The sequence below is a fragment of the Stegostoma tigrinum genome, chromosome X (assembly GCF_030684315.1).
Source record: "Stegostoma tigrinum isolate sSteTig4 chromosome X, sSteTig4.hap1, whole genome shotgun sequence".
Lineage (NCBI taxonomy): Eukaryota > Metazoa > Chordata > Chondrichthyes > Orectolobiformes > Stegostomatidae > Stegostoma > Stegostoma tigrinum.
The window spans coordinates 12,484,092-12,500,114 of record NC_081404.1 but is presented as its reverse complement, the minus strand read 5'-3'; the positions used below and the strand labels follow the sequence as shown (position 1 = coordinate 12,500,114).

General features: G+C 41.6%; 1 protein-coding gene across 3 annotated transcripts in view; it reads left to right on the top strand.

Annotated features, from left to right (window-relative positions):
• Positions 1-16,023, top strand: part of kmt2d (lysine (K)-specific methyltransferase 2D) — a 281,603-nt gene that overhangs the window by 181,065 nt on the left and 84,515 nt on the right. For 2 of the 3 annotated variants that reach the window (XM_048523503.2, XM_048523504.2), the window contains 5 exons: positions 374-511; positions 4,435-4,623; positions 7,571-7,682; positions 15,489-15,739; positions 15,917-15,990. In XM_048523503.2, coding sequence (XP_048379460.2) covers positions 374-511; positions 4,435-4,623; positions 7,571-7,682; positions 15,489-15,739; positions 15,917-15,990 — 764 coding nt within the window. The remainder of the gene's footprint in view (positions 1-373; positions 512-4,434; positions 4,624-7,570; positions 7,683-15,488; positions 15,740-15,916; positions 15,991-16,023) is intronic. The other variant, XM_048523505.2, reaches the window with a different exon arrangement.

Genomic DNA, 16,023 nt, shown 5'->3' with positions numbered 1-16,023 from the left:
GAATAGGAGCAAAACTCTAATCTTTAGTTGAATTTGATAAGTGGATCGAGGACAGAAACCTACAACTACTTAGTTGTGTGTGTTGGCATTACTTGGTTGTGAATGTTCTCGCTACTAGTCATGTTGGACTGCTTTGAGTCTGTATTTGTTGTTTTATTATTTTCCTGCCAATAGATATTTCTTTAAAATTGTTTTCTGCCTTTTCTTTGAGAAAGAAAAGGAAGTTGGTTATTTAGACCTGAAGTTTGAGTAGGCAACCAGCAATTTTTTCCATTCCTTGCTTTTTGTGTTGTTAAATTCCACTCCATTTTCACAACTTCGCAACTGCTAAAAATTTTGTTCAGTAACTTACCACAGTGCTCCTTTCTTTAAGCTGGGATTGACATCTCATCCGTTACGGATGAGCTTTCAGCCAATCATCCAAATGAGAGCTCAAAGCGAAATCAGCCTTTCAGTGATGTTCCAGTGGAGGGTGCCCTCAGCTCAGATCTTGACAAGATTGTTACAGAAGGTAGGTCTAAAAGTGTTGTGTGAAAAAGGTCATGGAGGGTAAATAGTGAGAGTTGCTTTTGGGTCTTGATAAAGCTGCGATTCAAAAATTGTGTAGGATTTTGAGGGTAGTGTCTCAACCATAGTTTACTCTTTGGTGTATGTCCAGATAATGTTGGAGCTGTGTTGTGGAGTTCACAGAAAGCAAAGTATTTTGGGTATTCCGTGATGTAAATCTGCCTTAAGTCATCCAAAGCTGGCGATTTCCCTTTCTCCCCAGTAACATTACTCAATTTTGGTTTTCTCAGGCTATGTCCCTTGACAGTGTTCCCTTATGTCCAAGACATTCTTGACCATCTTTGCCTACCTATCGTTAGATATGGCTGGACATTTTCAAACATGATCAGGCCTCTCCCTCCTCTGTCAAAGCCATGCATTAGTCCAGAATCATACCAGAGAGTGAACAACTGGTGCACATGCAGCTTATTTGCTCTATTTCCAACTGCCTTATGAATCTACTTTTCTTTATTCCTCCAAGTGCAAAATATTCGTGGATTCTTATCTCAATATTGTGTCTATTCATTCAGCCAGGAACCTATATATTTAATTTTTCTTTCATCTTTTCCTTGCGTCCACTCCGCATGTACATGCTGTCACAGCCTGTGAGATCCACCATGTGCACCTCAATTGTTTCCACTCAGTTACTAATCACTTACGTTCTCTTGCTGGCTCCCATGCTGTGAGACAAATGGTTTCCTTTCCTGTAGTTACTGTGTACGCCCTCCCCTTCAAAGCCATTGCTCTCAAAAACAAACCTGCTTCCGCACCATCTGTCTTAGAAAACTACTGTTCCAGCTCTAATCTACATCTCCCCTCACAGTTTTGAAAGTGTTATTACTTCCCAATCTCAGTCTTTCGCACAGCTTCATGCTTGAACCTCTCCAAATCGTTTGTCTCATAAAAATACTAAAACAGCCCTAGCCAAAGTTACAAATAATGCTCTGTGACTGGTGTGTTATCATTCCATATCCCCCTCATCCTTAAGACTTGTCTCTCAAATATTGGGAGATCTGATTTTTTTTTCTTTTGTTTGTCTTGACTTCTTACCATAAACTCCATAATTTTGTTGCAAATTCCATTCTCTTCACCAGCAGCTGTTTTTGCCTCAAAATGACTGTTTGTAGCCTTGGTTCCAGAATCAGCCCCAGCTTGGGTACCAACCCCATATTCTGTCCCATCACAAAAAGACTGCCTACTTCCATCTGCATAACATCACCTTCCTCTCCTTCTTCTGTCTCTGTCTCAGCCCATCTGCTATTGAAGCCCTTGTCGATATCTTTGTGCAGTAGATTCAATTATTGCAATTCTGCCTCATCTCTCCTCTCCTCGATGGTCCATAAACTTTAGTTCTTGCACACCTCTGCCCAGATATTATTCTGTGTTATTTGATCATCACACCTTTGAATGTTGACTCCCAGTTGCTCCTCGTCCAACAATGTTTCTGCTGTTTTAACCTTGTGTTTAAATCTTTTCATGGCCTCGCTCATCTTTGGCTGTATACTCATGGCCATGTTTTCAGCCACCTAGGTTCTTTGCTCAGCAATTTCCTCCTTAAACTCCTCTGCCTTCCTATCTCCCTTACTCCGTTTAATGCCTTGCTTAAAGCCACCTCTTCATCTTTGCTCGTATTTACTCCTCATGGTGTGCATGTTTGTCTGATGGCACCTGTAAAGGGCTTTGGATGTTTTTTCTTTTGGTGAAAGTCATATTTCTATTGTTACTGAACTTGCCATTGTAACCTTCAAGTTTTTTTTGGCAAGTCATCATCTCTCAAAGCTGCTGATACTGTTTGCGATATTCCAATGTGGGCTTTTCCATAATTTGATAGGATGTCACAGTGTTATTGTGCTTCCTGATCAACTGAAAGCAGATCATGTATGCCTGTACCATATGGTTTGACTGCTGGAGAAAGCATTGAAATCCATGGGGAGGTCATGGCTTACAAATAGCATTTGTTTATGCATTGTGTTTTCCTCAAGGATACAGAGTGTCTTTTAAGTGGTGAAAAGCTAGAAATTGTGGAAACTCAGACTTGGGATCCAGGCACATAGACCATTAAAATGTCATGAACAGATACAGGAAAAAATCAAGAGGCTTAATGGAATGCTGTCTTTTTATGTTTTCTAGTTTTCTTATTAAATATAGTGGGTAGAAATTACACAATTCAAAATCTTGTTTAGACAGTTCAAGGAATACTGCGAATAGTTCTGGGAAGCACATTTCATTCTTTTCCAGAAGGCCATTTAGTGAATAAAAAAATCATGACCAACCTTCGCAAAAATCATAGATTTATTCCATATCTAATTATCATAAACCCTAAAATTGTGATTGTGTTCTGAAAAACTTTGCAACAACTTGAAGTGCAATCACTTTCTCATTAAAACTAATGTAAATGCTGTAGTTGGTTTCTATAGAACTTTTCTCATCAAAAAAGGGCATGAAAACATTCTAAATTTTTTTGTTGAAGTATATCACATGACCTAATTCCTTTAATGGTAAATGCACACATTTTTAAAATTGAAATAAGCTTTAAATGTAGGTGAAATCTGGTCACTTTTAATTTCAAAGACCACCTGCTTATCTCATATTCTGATCTCTGTCTTCTGTGAACCCTTCCTGTAGCTGACCCTCTGATAATGGAGCCCCTTCCGTCCTTACTGCTGATTCTCTGGGCTCCTGTTTCCTGACTATTCTCTCGAGCCCTTGCTTTCAACCTTTTAACCACCCCCCCCCCCCCCAAAAAAAAAGTAGCTCTCCCACACAGACCAGGTTGTACCTCAGTAATCAAGGCCTTTGCTGTGATGGTTTCATTGTGGAGTGAAGAAAAGAGATCATACTCCAGCTGGGTCTGTTGAGTTGATTGCCTTGTAGGATATGTTGCCAGATGAATTCTAATCAAAAATAGACAGCTGATCACGATCTCAGTGAAAAGAATGTGCCTACTACATATCAAAGCAGCTGCTCCTGTCCACAGCACTCATTCACACTGAGAGTTTAGGAGAGGGAAACTGAAGGTGTGAGCCAGGGAGCAGGCTGTTTCAGTGAGAGAGCCAGACTGGTAGAAGCCTAAGTCAGAATGTAGGCACCGAGAGGGGAAGACCACAAGTCAGAGGGTCAGCCCTGAGAAAAAAGTTGGAAGCAGTAGAAACCATTCCTAATTGGAGGCAATCAGGTTTCATGGCCCTGTGTCAGACTTGCAAGAAACAACATTATAAAAAATCTAATTGTCACTAAATGAGAAGACAGTGTCTATTAAATTAGTGTTAAAGAGGAACAATGGAAAACTTAAGGGATTGCTGTGTGGGGACTTCAAGGGAATAACCAGTTTATGTCCACCACCTACATATGATTAAACACAATTAATATGTAGTTAACATAAGATTTGTTAGGAAGGGCCTTGGGGAGAATGACTTCGAGCTGGGCTCTGAGGCAAATTACCAGGAGCTATTACATAAATCAATGTTCCCATCCTTTGGGCAGTGATTCAGTCCAAGTTTTCAAAATATTAAGACGTAGTGCTTCTGGTTGATGAGTGTTGGACTGGAGCGCATGGCCTAAGTGAGAACCAGACCTTTCAAGAATTTAACTAGGAAGCAATTCTGCACATGCTACACAAGTTTTGTCTCTTCTGCAAATAGCAATTGATGCTCGACCAATTTTAAAACAAAGTTAAAGCTTTTTGTTATCTAAATGTATGAAGAAATATGGGGAAAAGGTGGATTTATGGAGTTAGATCTCAGGCCATTTGTGTTCACTGAATGATGGAACAGGCTTGAGGATCTAAATGGCTTACTCCATTCCTCTGTGTCTCATTAAACTTGTGGTATGCTGATGTTGAGAATTAATTTCATCGTTTAAGCAATAATATGTTCTTTCTTCGTTCAGAACTGGCACAAATGGAGAGTAAAGATGTACAACAACTCTTCACTGATGTTTTGGGATCACAGGGAAATCCTCCACTTTCAGAATCAATGTTGGGTGGTATCAGAACTGCCTCTGAAAGCCATCTTCTCACTTCTCATGGCTTGGGAGAGCTTATCAGACCTTCAGTATGTCAGCGGTCTCTCCTTCCTGGTAAGACAATATTCACTTCTAATAGTTAATAATCTTGTAACTAGCAGATTGTATCAGGCTGTTCAAGAAGAGTACATGGCTGGAGATTGAATTATTGGACTGGGCTTTGCTATCCTTTGTTCGTTTCATAATATGGCTTGGCTTCTTCCAGTTATCTGCCATTAACGTAAATTGTGGCAGAGCCCCTCTCCAATTCTTTCGTCTGACCCTTGGTTTAGATGATATGGGACAGGTACATGTAGATAGCTTCAGGTGGGCTGGACCGGGGAGGGGGGACGTTTGGACAGGCTGAGTTGGATTGCACAATTCCACTGAATACTACTTTGCCTGCCTTGATCCAGAACTCTGATGCCCATGTTGTGGACTAAATCATATCTCTTCACCACCTCTCTCTCTCTCTCTCTCTCTCTCTCTCTCTCTCTCTCTCTCTCTCTCTCTCTCTCTCTCTCTCTCTCTCTCTCTCTCTCTCTCTCTCTCTCTCTCTCCCTCCCTCTCTCTCTCTCTCTCTCTCTCTCTCTCTCTCTCTCTCTCTCTCTCTCTCTCTCTCTCTCTCTCTCTCTCTTCTCTTCCCCCCCCCCCCCCCCCCCCCATCACCCCTGTACTTGTTGGCTTGCACTGGGTCACAGTTAAGAAAACTCTTGCTTTTAGAATTTTCATCCATTTTATCTCATTTCTGCACAGCCTTACCTGATGTACTTCTGTAATGTATGATATATGTGGTCAGCACGTAAAATAACACTTGTCACTGTATTTTGGTACATGCGACAGTAATCAATCAAATCAAAGAGCATGTAAAACAACACTTCACTGTATCTTGGTACATGTGACAATAATAAATCAAATCAATGAGGCGGGGGCTGGTGCTTCAGAATATTTAGTGAGCAGGCAACAAGACATCCAAAAACAATCGAGAAGGGTACTTGGTGATTAAAACAGGAAAAAAATATAGTCCAAAGTCCAGGAACAGAATCCAAAAAACAACAGTAGTCAAAAGGCATTGCAGAAAAGGACAAACTTCTCATTGGTGGTGCTCTTCAATTGCTGTGGAAAATATTGTCAATTACGAACAGATGAGTGTGCAAGATTAGAGGAAGCATGAAGCTGTTGCCACCATCCTTCACGGGAGGGCTAGATGTGGTGGAAACTATTTTTGCTCGATATTTTGAGTTCCCATTCTACTGGTCTACGCTTGATAACCAAAACCTATTTAATTAAGTACTTCATGTGTGGTTGATATCAGCACAAAAGAATAAGAGACTCCCTTGTACAATTCGAACTGAAATGAACAGCATTGATAAATGCAAAGCAATATCTTCTGTCCCCCAAATGCTCCTCATCTGTGTAGTTCTTTTTGCTCACTTAAGTTTTCTTTAACTCACTACAACAGTTCTCCAACTCTCCTCCTTCATATCCTGCTAAATGAGGAAGCACCCAGACAAACCAAACAAACGGCATTGACAGTCCAACACAACTCCTGTTAGAGGTGCCCAATAACTAAATAAGGCACCCCAAGGTACTGCAGTCGAGCATTATAAAACATGACATCAAACCACGTAAGGAGACATTACGTCAGATGACCAACTATTTGTTAGGTTTTCAGGAGGGCCTTAAAGCAGAAAAGCAAGATAGAGGCACATGAGGACAGAATTCAGAGCTCAGTGCCTAAGCAACCAAAAGTATAGCTGCTAATGGTGGGGTAACTAAAATTGGAGATATTCAAGGATTATTTGAGCACAGTTATCTGAAGGCTGAGGGGCTGGGAAAGATGATAGAGTTGGGGATTGGCCTTCTCTGCAATGCCTTTTCTTTACTGTTGTTTTTTGAGTTCTGTTCCTAGACTTAGGACTATATTTTTGCCCCTTTTTAACCATCATGGCCCCTCACTGATTACTCTTGGATGTCTTGTCCCCTGTTTACTAAATATTCTGAGGCACCGGCACCAGCTCCCCGCCTCATTGATTTGATTTATTATTGTCACGTGTACCAAGATACAGTGAAAAGTGTTGTTTTACATGCTAACCAGATTAAATCATATTTCACATATGTTCATAAGGGAAATAAAATAATGCATATTTGCATCTTCATACCATCCATCAAGTTGTTCCATGACCACGAATGTGTCTCAGAGATCATCACCAGTTGGATATCTCAATTGAGAGAGTAGCCCTGTCGTCCTGTAGGATTATGGCAACATTTTATTCCCAAAATCTTCAGCGAGAGCACTACCAAAGTGGTGTATGTCCACAATGCTCCACACTACACCCTTGAAATTATTACTAGGTACTGTTCAAGTGGGCAATGCTACAGTGGCATATGGAAATAAGACTTAAATAGGGCTGGACGCAAGATATTTTTTGGGATCACGCAAAAAAATAGCTTAGGCAAAAAAAAGTGAGTGAAACACTGTTGGGATACTGGGCTCCATCTTGCTTTTATATTTTAAACTCTGATGAACTATTGATGTGGATATTTGAAGCTCTACTCAGACCTTAGGTAGAATATTGTATTCTGTGTTGTGTGACCCAATTTAGTGTGGAAATGCTGACCTTGGAAAAGATATAGTGGTAATTCCTCAGGATGTTAGTGAGGGCGAAGGGACCAAGCTATATTGTGCTTCAGAAAAAAGTGAGCTATATCCTTTTGGTGATGCAGAAGTTGAGGGGTGATCGGATTCTTGCTTGTACTCAAATTCTGGGGCATATTGACAATCTTGGAATTCAAACCAAACAAGTTAAAGCGACTGTGAACTGTTATCAGAGCTTGTCATATTAATCAAAACCTGCTGCTTCATTGTTTGTTCATGATAGGCTAGTGAATGAAAGTAAAATCTTGAACGATGGTTGTGATAACTGCATTCTAATCGAGGCATTTGACTTGTATTTGCTTACGTGAGTCATGGACCTTGAAGCTAAAAAGTGTTTTTGTTTCCTTTCCTTTGATTCTACAGGAGCGACAATGGCAGTTGGACAACATGCTATTGGTGGTCCTCTGGCACAGACTTCGGGTGCGACAGGGGAATCATTTCCAAATGTGTGTCAGTCACCATTTCTTGAAAACAGGTAAGCTTTTTGTGATCTTAGTTTGGATTTAGGCTATTGTTGAAAAGTTTGAAGTTAACAAATGGCCTGTCTTGCAAAGTTGTTTTCCCCTCTCAACCACAGTGTTTAGTCCTGATATTTGAACATATTTGGGGGTGACATGGTGGCTGAGAGTTTAGCACTGCTACCTCACAGCACCAGGGACCCAGGTTCGATTCCATCCTTAGGCAACTGTCTGTGTGGAGTTTGCATCATTTCCCCATATCAGTGTGGGTTTCCTCCGGATGCTCTGGTTTCCTCCCACAGTTTAGAGATGTACAGGTTAGGTGAATCAGTCATGGGAAGTGCAAGGTTGAAGGGATAGGTTGGAGGAGGGGTTTGGATCTGGGTGGGCTGCTCTTCAGAGGTTCAGTGTGGACGCAATGGGCTTCATGGCCTGCTTCCACACTTCAGGGATCCTGTATGAATTAGGAGCAGGAGTAGGCCATTCAATCCCTCTAGCCTGTTCTGCAAATTAATAAATCATGCCCTGAAAGTCTGACCTCTCCTAACCCCCAACACACTTTTTTTGTACCTTTTAAAAGTATTCACTGACCCTCCCTTGACTGCTTTCTGAGGAAGAGCACTCCAAAGAGACGCACCCCTCTGAAAGAATAAAATCCTTGTCCCTGTCTTGAATGGGAGGTGTGTTATTTTTTGATGGTGTCTCCCAATCTCTCCCGCAAGGAGAAAGCATCCATTCTACATTCACCCTGTCAAGTCTCAGGATCTTACAACTTTAATAAATATAGCTCATATCCGTTGGAATTTCGAAGAATAAAAGTCAGCCTACAACTGTTCAAATTATGCATTGACAATATGGATGTAGGAACTGAGGGCATTGTTACTATGTTTGCAGATGACACAAAGATAGGTGAAGGGACTGGTAGTGTTGAGAAGGCAGAGATGCTGCAGAAGGACTTCGACAGGCCAGGGTTCAGCAAAGAAGTTGCAGTTGGAACATAGTGAGGGTATGCATCGTATTATGCCCTTTGGGAAGAATAAATGCGTAGACTATTTTCTAAATTGGGAAAGACTTTGGAAATCTGAAGCATAAGGGGACTTGGGAGTCCTAGTTCAGGATTTTCTCAAGGCTAACATGCAGATTCATTTGGCAGTTAGGAAGTCAAATGCAATGTTATCATTCATTTCAAGGGAACTAGGATATGGACAGCGATGTACTGCTGAGGGTTTATAAGGCTCCGGTCAGACCACGTTTGGAATATTGTGAGCAATTTTTAGCATTGTATCTAAGGATGTATGTGCTTCTGGGGGTTCAAGAATGATTCTGAGCATGAAGGGCTTGTCATGTGAGGAGCAGTTGAGAATCTGGGTCAGTACTCAGCAGAATTTAGAAGGATGGAGAGGGGGTGGAAATGTTATTGAAATTTACAAAATACTGAGACACTTGGATAGAGTGGACGTGAAGATGATGATATCATTAGTAGGAGAGACTGGGACCCAAGAGCACAGGTTCAGAGTGAAGGGATGACCCTTTAGAACTGAGTTGAAGAGGAATTTCTTCAACCAGAGGGTGGTTAATCTGTGGAACTCATTGCTTCACAAGGTTGTGGAGGCCAAGTCGTTGCATGTATTTAAGACACACGTCAACCATGATCGAATAGCAGAGCAGACTTGATGGGCCAAATGGCCTCATTTTGATCCTATATCTTATGGTCTTTTCTCCTGTTGGAAATTAAATACTGCTATTCTTGGAGTCTTCACCAGAGGTTTTTAAAGTATCAAAGTTGATAGTTCTCTATGTATATGTCTAAGTTTAATCAAAAATCTGGACTAAGTTTATGTACTTAACAAGAACTATTATTTATTACAAATAAATAGATTCTAACCACAGATGAACAGCTATAACCATCAACATATAACTATTAATTAAGCCTCAAACCCCTTCTAAAACCTCTTATTGTCACACACACAACTTTTTTTATAAATCGTGTTATCGATGGAAGCGGTAGTAAACTGGGGAAACACTTCAATGGAATCCGTTCTCGAGGCTTGATTGAGGGGTTTATATAGTTTCCCAAGTCTTGCAGTTCTCTGAGCTTTACCTGTGGGTTATTTCACTTCTTTGCAGGAGTCAGAGTGACTGGTTCACAAATTACAAAAGCTCTCTGACTACTTTGTTAAAAGCAACAACTTGCAACAGCTGTAGTGAGGGAAAAAAACATGCTTTTTTTAAAGCCTCAGGTATTTTACTGGAGACATCGCCTTTCCAGATGTCCAACGGCTTCTCACTGTGTCATTCACACCCACAAGCTGTTCAGCTACTAAGGAGCAACTGGTCAGTCATACAAACCAATCAGCTACTTGTGGACTGAATCTCACTTTGTACACGCCCCAATACCATACCATTTGTTTGCACCTTCCCATACTGCTGACAAAGCAGCAGAGTAAGCATGACTTAGAATGAGTTTCAGTAACTTGCTTTTTAAAAGTACTATAATTCCTTCCTTGGTCCTTTGTTGTAAAACAGTCCATTTCCCGCTTCAGTCCACAATAAAAAAAACCAAAATAAAAAAGAGACAGTCTTTTCACACCTTGGATAACCTGTGGAGAATTTGTCTTCTCGGATGCTGTCAGACATGAGTTTTTCCAGCACCTAGTTTCATTTCAGGTATCCAGCATCTGCAATATTTCACTTTGATCGCCCTGCTTTTATATTCCACTGCCCTGCTTTTATATTCCACTGCCCATGCAATAAATTGAAACAGTCTGTTTGCTGCATACCACCTTTGTGTTTCATGTACTAGGGTGCCCAAATCTCTTTGTACTTCAGTTTTCTGCAACCTCTATGTTTAAATAATAATCTGCTTTTTGTATTCTTCCAAAGGAGACAAACTCTAGTTTTCTCTCAATTTTTTTTTTGCTCACTTTTTCTTTATAATCCCTTGCAGTCTTGTGTCCTGTTCACAACTTATTTTCCTGTCTACACTTGTAACTTTCTTTCCAGGACTTTCTCCTCCTCTTGCCACTGTTCACTGGCAGCCTATGCATTGCATTCTACGTGCCTATCTTAGCAACTTGTTATTTCTTTTCCTCAACCGTGATGACAGTCAACTTCGGAGACACTCAGCAAATTTTGCAGCTGTTCTTTTCAGCCCCTTTGTCCAAATTATTTATGAATATTTTTATTCAACATGTTTAGAAATGTCATGATCCACCAAGAGCAGGTGGGACTCGAACCCCAGTAGTCTGACTGAAATGTAGGTACGATGCCACTGTCTGACAAGACCTTTCCAAGTAATTGGTAAATAATGGAGGTCCCAGCACTGATTCTTAAGCAACCATGCCCTGCCACCCTGCAAATGACCTTTTTAATGCAGAACACCTTCCCATTCGCCAATCAATTCTCACTGTGTGCTGATAGATTACCTCGTTAATACATAAACTGTTATTTTGTGTAGACTTGTCAAATGCCTCCCAGAAATCTACAATATATCCATTGATTTCCCTCCTACTTCAAAGAAGTTTAATAAACTGAGTCAAATTCGAGTTCCTTTTAACATGTTGACTCTTCATAAAGGTTTTCTGAATATTCTGTTATAACCTCAGAGTCACAGAGATGTACAGCATGGAAACAGATCCTTTGGTCCTATTTGTCCGTGCCAACCAAGATATCCTAGATAAATCTAGTCCCATTTGGCCCATATCCCTCAATACATATACCCATCCAGATGCCTTTTAAATGTTGTAACTGTACCAGCCTCCTCCACTTCCTCTGGCAGCTCACTCTATACATGCACCACCCTTTGCGTGAAAAAGTTGCCCCTTAGGTCCCTTTTAAATCTTTCCCCTCTCACCTTAAACCTACGCCTGCTAATTTTGGAGTAGCTCACCCTGGAAAAAAGACCTTGTCTATTTACCCTATCCATGCACCTCATGATTTTATAAACCTCTATAAGGCCACCCTTCAGCCCCTGCTCCAGGGAAAATAAACCCACCTTATTCAACCTCTCCCTATAGCTCAAACCCTCCAACCATGGCAACATCCTTGTAAATCTTTTCTGAATCCTTTCAAGTTTCATAACATCCTTCCTAAAGCTGATTTGCATGTCGTATTCCAAAAGTGGCCTAACCAATGTCCTGTACAGCCGCAACAGGGCATCCAACTCCTGTACTCAGTGCACTAACCAACAAAGGTAAGCATACCAAATGCCGCCTTCACTATCCTATCTACCTGGGACTTGACTTTCAAGGAACTATGAACTTCCATTCCAAGGTGTCTGTTCAGCAACACGCCCTAGGACCTTATTATTAAGTGTATAAGTCCTCCCCTGATTTGCCTTTCCAAAGTGCAGCACAAGACATTTATCTAAATTAAACTCCATCCAGTCAAGATCCTGTTGTACTGTGAGGTAACCTCCTTCGCTATCCACTACACCTCCAATTTTGGTGTCATCCACAAACTTAGTAACTATACCATCTGTGTTCACCTCTTTAGTAGTGGGTTTCAGCATTTGCCCCATGACAAATGTTAGTCCGTAACAGCTATGGTTTCCTGCTTTCCATTTCCCTCTCTTGAATAGACTTGAGGGGTTAGGTCTATGATGATCGATTGTACAAATTAGGCCTGTTTTCTCTAGAATTTAGAAGTTTTAGGGGTGATCTGATTAAAGTCTACAAAATATTAACAAGAATAGATAGGTTGGGGATTCTAGAATTGGGCGCATAGTCTGAGAATTAGGGCCAGACCGTTCAGGAGAGATGTTGGGATGCACTTCTATGGACAAAGGATTGTAGAAGATTGCAACTCTTCTGCAAACTGCAGTGGTTACCGGATCATTTGTTAATTTTAAATCTCAGATAAACTTTTTATTAAGCAAAGATATTAAGGGATATGGGTCAAAGGCAGGTATATGGAGATCAGATGTAATCTCATTGAATGATGGAAAGCCTAAAGAGGCTAAATGGCCTGCTGTTGTTCCTATACTCTAGGAGTCATGTCTGTTTTCCAATCTGATGGGACTTATAGAAAATATAGAAAATAGAACAATACAGCGCAGAACAGGCCCTTCGGCCCTCAATGTTGCGCCGACCTGTGAACTAATCTAAGCCCATCTCCCTACACTATCCCATCATCATCCAAATGCTTATCCAAGGACTGTTTAAATGCCCCTAATGTGGCTGAGTTAACTACATTGGCAAGCAGGGAATTCCACGCCCATACCACTCTCTGAGTAAAGAACCTGTCTCTGACATCTGTCTTAAATCTATCACCCCTCAATTTGTAGCTATGCCCCTTCGTAAAAGCCAACGTCATCATCCTAGGAAAACGACTCTCACTGTCCACCCTGTCTAATCCTCTGATCATCTTGTATGTCTCTATTAAATCCCCTCTTAGCCTTCTTCTCTCCAATGAGAACAGACCCAGGTCCCTCAGCCTTTCCTCATAAGACCTTCACTCCAGACCAGGCAACATCCTGGTAAATCTCCTCTGCACCTTTTCCAATGCTTCCACATCCTTCCTGTAATGGGGCAACCAGAACTGTACGCAATATTCCAAGTGAGGCCACAGTAGTGTTTTGTACAGTTGCAGCATGACATCACGGCTCCAGAACTCAATCCCTCTACCAATAAAACCTAACACACCGTATGCCTTCTTAACAGCACTAACAACCTGGGTGGCAACTTTCAGGGTTCTATGTACATGGACACCAAGATCCCTCTGCGCATCCACACTACCAAGATTAAAACTTCTGTATCTACTATCTTAGCCAGTTCTTTTAACAGATGTGATTCTTAGATACGTTGTGGTAGAAATTGTTAAACTAATGGAAAAATAAACTTACAGTATGATTTGCAAATCAATCTTAGTGTTGCTGAATTTATTTTCAACCTTCTATCTGTCATGTAAATGTAAGAACATACTGCTATTTTTGAGTCTCTAAACCAAACTATCAAGAAATCACACAGGCTGAATTTGTTCACTCAATGCAAAATATACACTCCTCCATAATGAGAGAAACATTAAGTTGACCCAAAAGGAGTTGAACTGTGAAATGAGATCCTTTTTTAATAACAGTTTTTGTTTTGCAGGGTGCAGTGTTGCATATTGCATATTGTCTGCTTGCTGCCTCGTACCCCAATAAGTACTCTAGGTATTTGATAAGCACCGTTACTGTAATTAATTGCTGATTTTCAAAAGCTGAGGCAGGATCACCTCGATCAAGTGCGTCCAGGACTACTGCTGGAAATTAACCTAAAAGGTGCAGCCTCTCGCCCAGCGTGCTGATCATTTCCTGCTGTTTAATGTTTTACCTAACAGCAGTGGATTTAATGATGAGAGTGTGGAGCTGGAGGAGGACAGCAGGCCAGGCAGGATCAGAGGAGCAGGAATGTTGATGTTTCCAGTCAGGACCCTTCAGAAACGGGGTAGGGGGAAGAGAGATCTGAAATAAATAGACGAGGGATGGGGCTGGGGAATGTAGGCGGGATGGTGATAGGTGAGTGCAGGGAGGCAACCAAAGATATACTTCCCTCACCACCCCTATTTTCTTTCCGTAGGGACCGTGCTCTGCGATTCCCTCATCCGCTCCACACTCTCCACTAACCCCGCCATTCCTGGCACCTTTACACGCGCGCACACACACTGTGGCCTCATCTACATTGGTGAGACCAAGCAGAGGCGCAGAGACCGCTTTGTGGAGCACCTGCACTCTGTTTGCGACAGACGACAACGCCTTCCAGTCACAAACCATTTCAACGATGTGTGCATCTTGGGCCGCCTCCAGTGTCACAGTGACTCCGCCCAGAAACTGGAGGAGCAGCACTGCATATTCCGCCTTGGGAGCCTACAATCCAATGGCTTCAATGTGGACTTTACCAATTTCAAAATCTCCTCACCCCATGACCAACCCTCCCTCTCTTCCCCACCTCCTTGACCTGACACAACTTGTCCATCTTCTCTCCCACCTCACGGACCAATCCCCACCACTGCCTACCTGCACTCCCCTATCACCGTCCCACCTACCTTCCTTAGCTCCACCCCTCCTTTCTCGATTTATTTCGAGTCTCCTTTCCCCCTCCCCCATTTCTCAAGAAGGGTCCTGACCTGAAACATCAACTTTCCTGCTCCTCTGATGCTGCCAAGTCTACTGTGCTCCTGCAGCTCCACACTGTTATCTCTGACTCCAGTCTTAGCGGTTCTAACTATCTCTGAATGGAATTTAAAGATTGTTTTGAGCAGACTGGAGAAATCCACATAGCCAGTCTCCCACTCCAGACACCAAAAATTAAAATGGCTGCCTGGTTAGCCAGCAGTACTGCCTTGGGGTCGGATCGATTTTCCTTTTCCAGTGTGTTATCTTGGAACCACATTGGCTGCAAACAGACTCTTCGTCTCAACCCTTTACTCCAGTGATCATTCAGTCAGTCCACTGTAGGTGTTCAGTCTTTGCAGTGTGCATTACAGCACTCTGAGCTACTCATGATTGACATACAGTAATGAGAAATGCAACTGGCAATAGAACTTGCTAGAAACCTCTTAACCACAGTTGGCTATGTACAGTAGTACCATCTAACAATTGGTTCACCAACTGGCAGTGCAGAACTACAGCAGTGACTGTTTGTAAATTGATGGCAAGTTCTCAATCCTAGATGAGATGTTTTCTTATATGGAGTCTATCAGCAGCTGTCATTTCTAAGTCATTACTGGTTATACAATTGATTTTTTTTTTCAGCATAACGCAAGATGCGTCTAGGACAACATGCAAAATACTAACCATTGAAAATGAGTTGTGTTTTTGTTAGACATTTTCGATTAATTTACAGGGAAAGGAGTATACCTTTCAGCCCAGAAAGTGGGGAGCAACAGAGCCCATGGACAACCCCTGCCACCCCTGCCACTCCAACCACTCCAACTACCCCGACCACTCCTACAGAGGGAGAAGGAGATGGGCTGTCCTACAACCAGCGAAGTATATTGAGATGGGAAAAAGATGAGGCTTTGGGGGAGTTATCAACGATATCACCTGTTCTCTACGCAAATATCAACTTCCCGAACCTGAAACATGATTACCCAGGTATGATATTAGATATAAATTCCAATTTAAAGATTAGCTCATGTCTGAGAGATGCTGCATACTTATAAGAATAAATTATAAGAATAAGTTGTTTTTTATTCTTACGATAGTTGGTAGTAATCTCAAATGGCTATGTCAAAGTTTCTTTTATTTCTTTTTCATTTCTCCCCCTGCCAGACTGGGCAAGTCGTTGTAAGCAGATCACTAAGATTTGGAGAAAGGTACCAGCACCTGACAAAGCACCATTTCTGGTAAGTGCTTATCTCCCTTTGGAAAATTGTTAG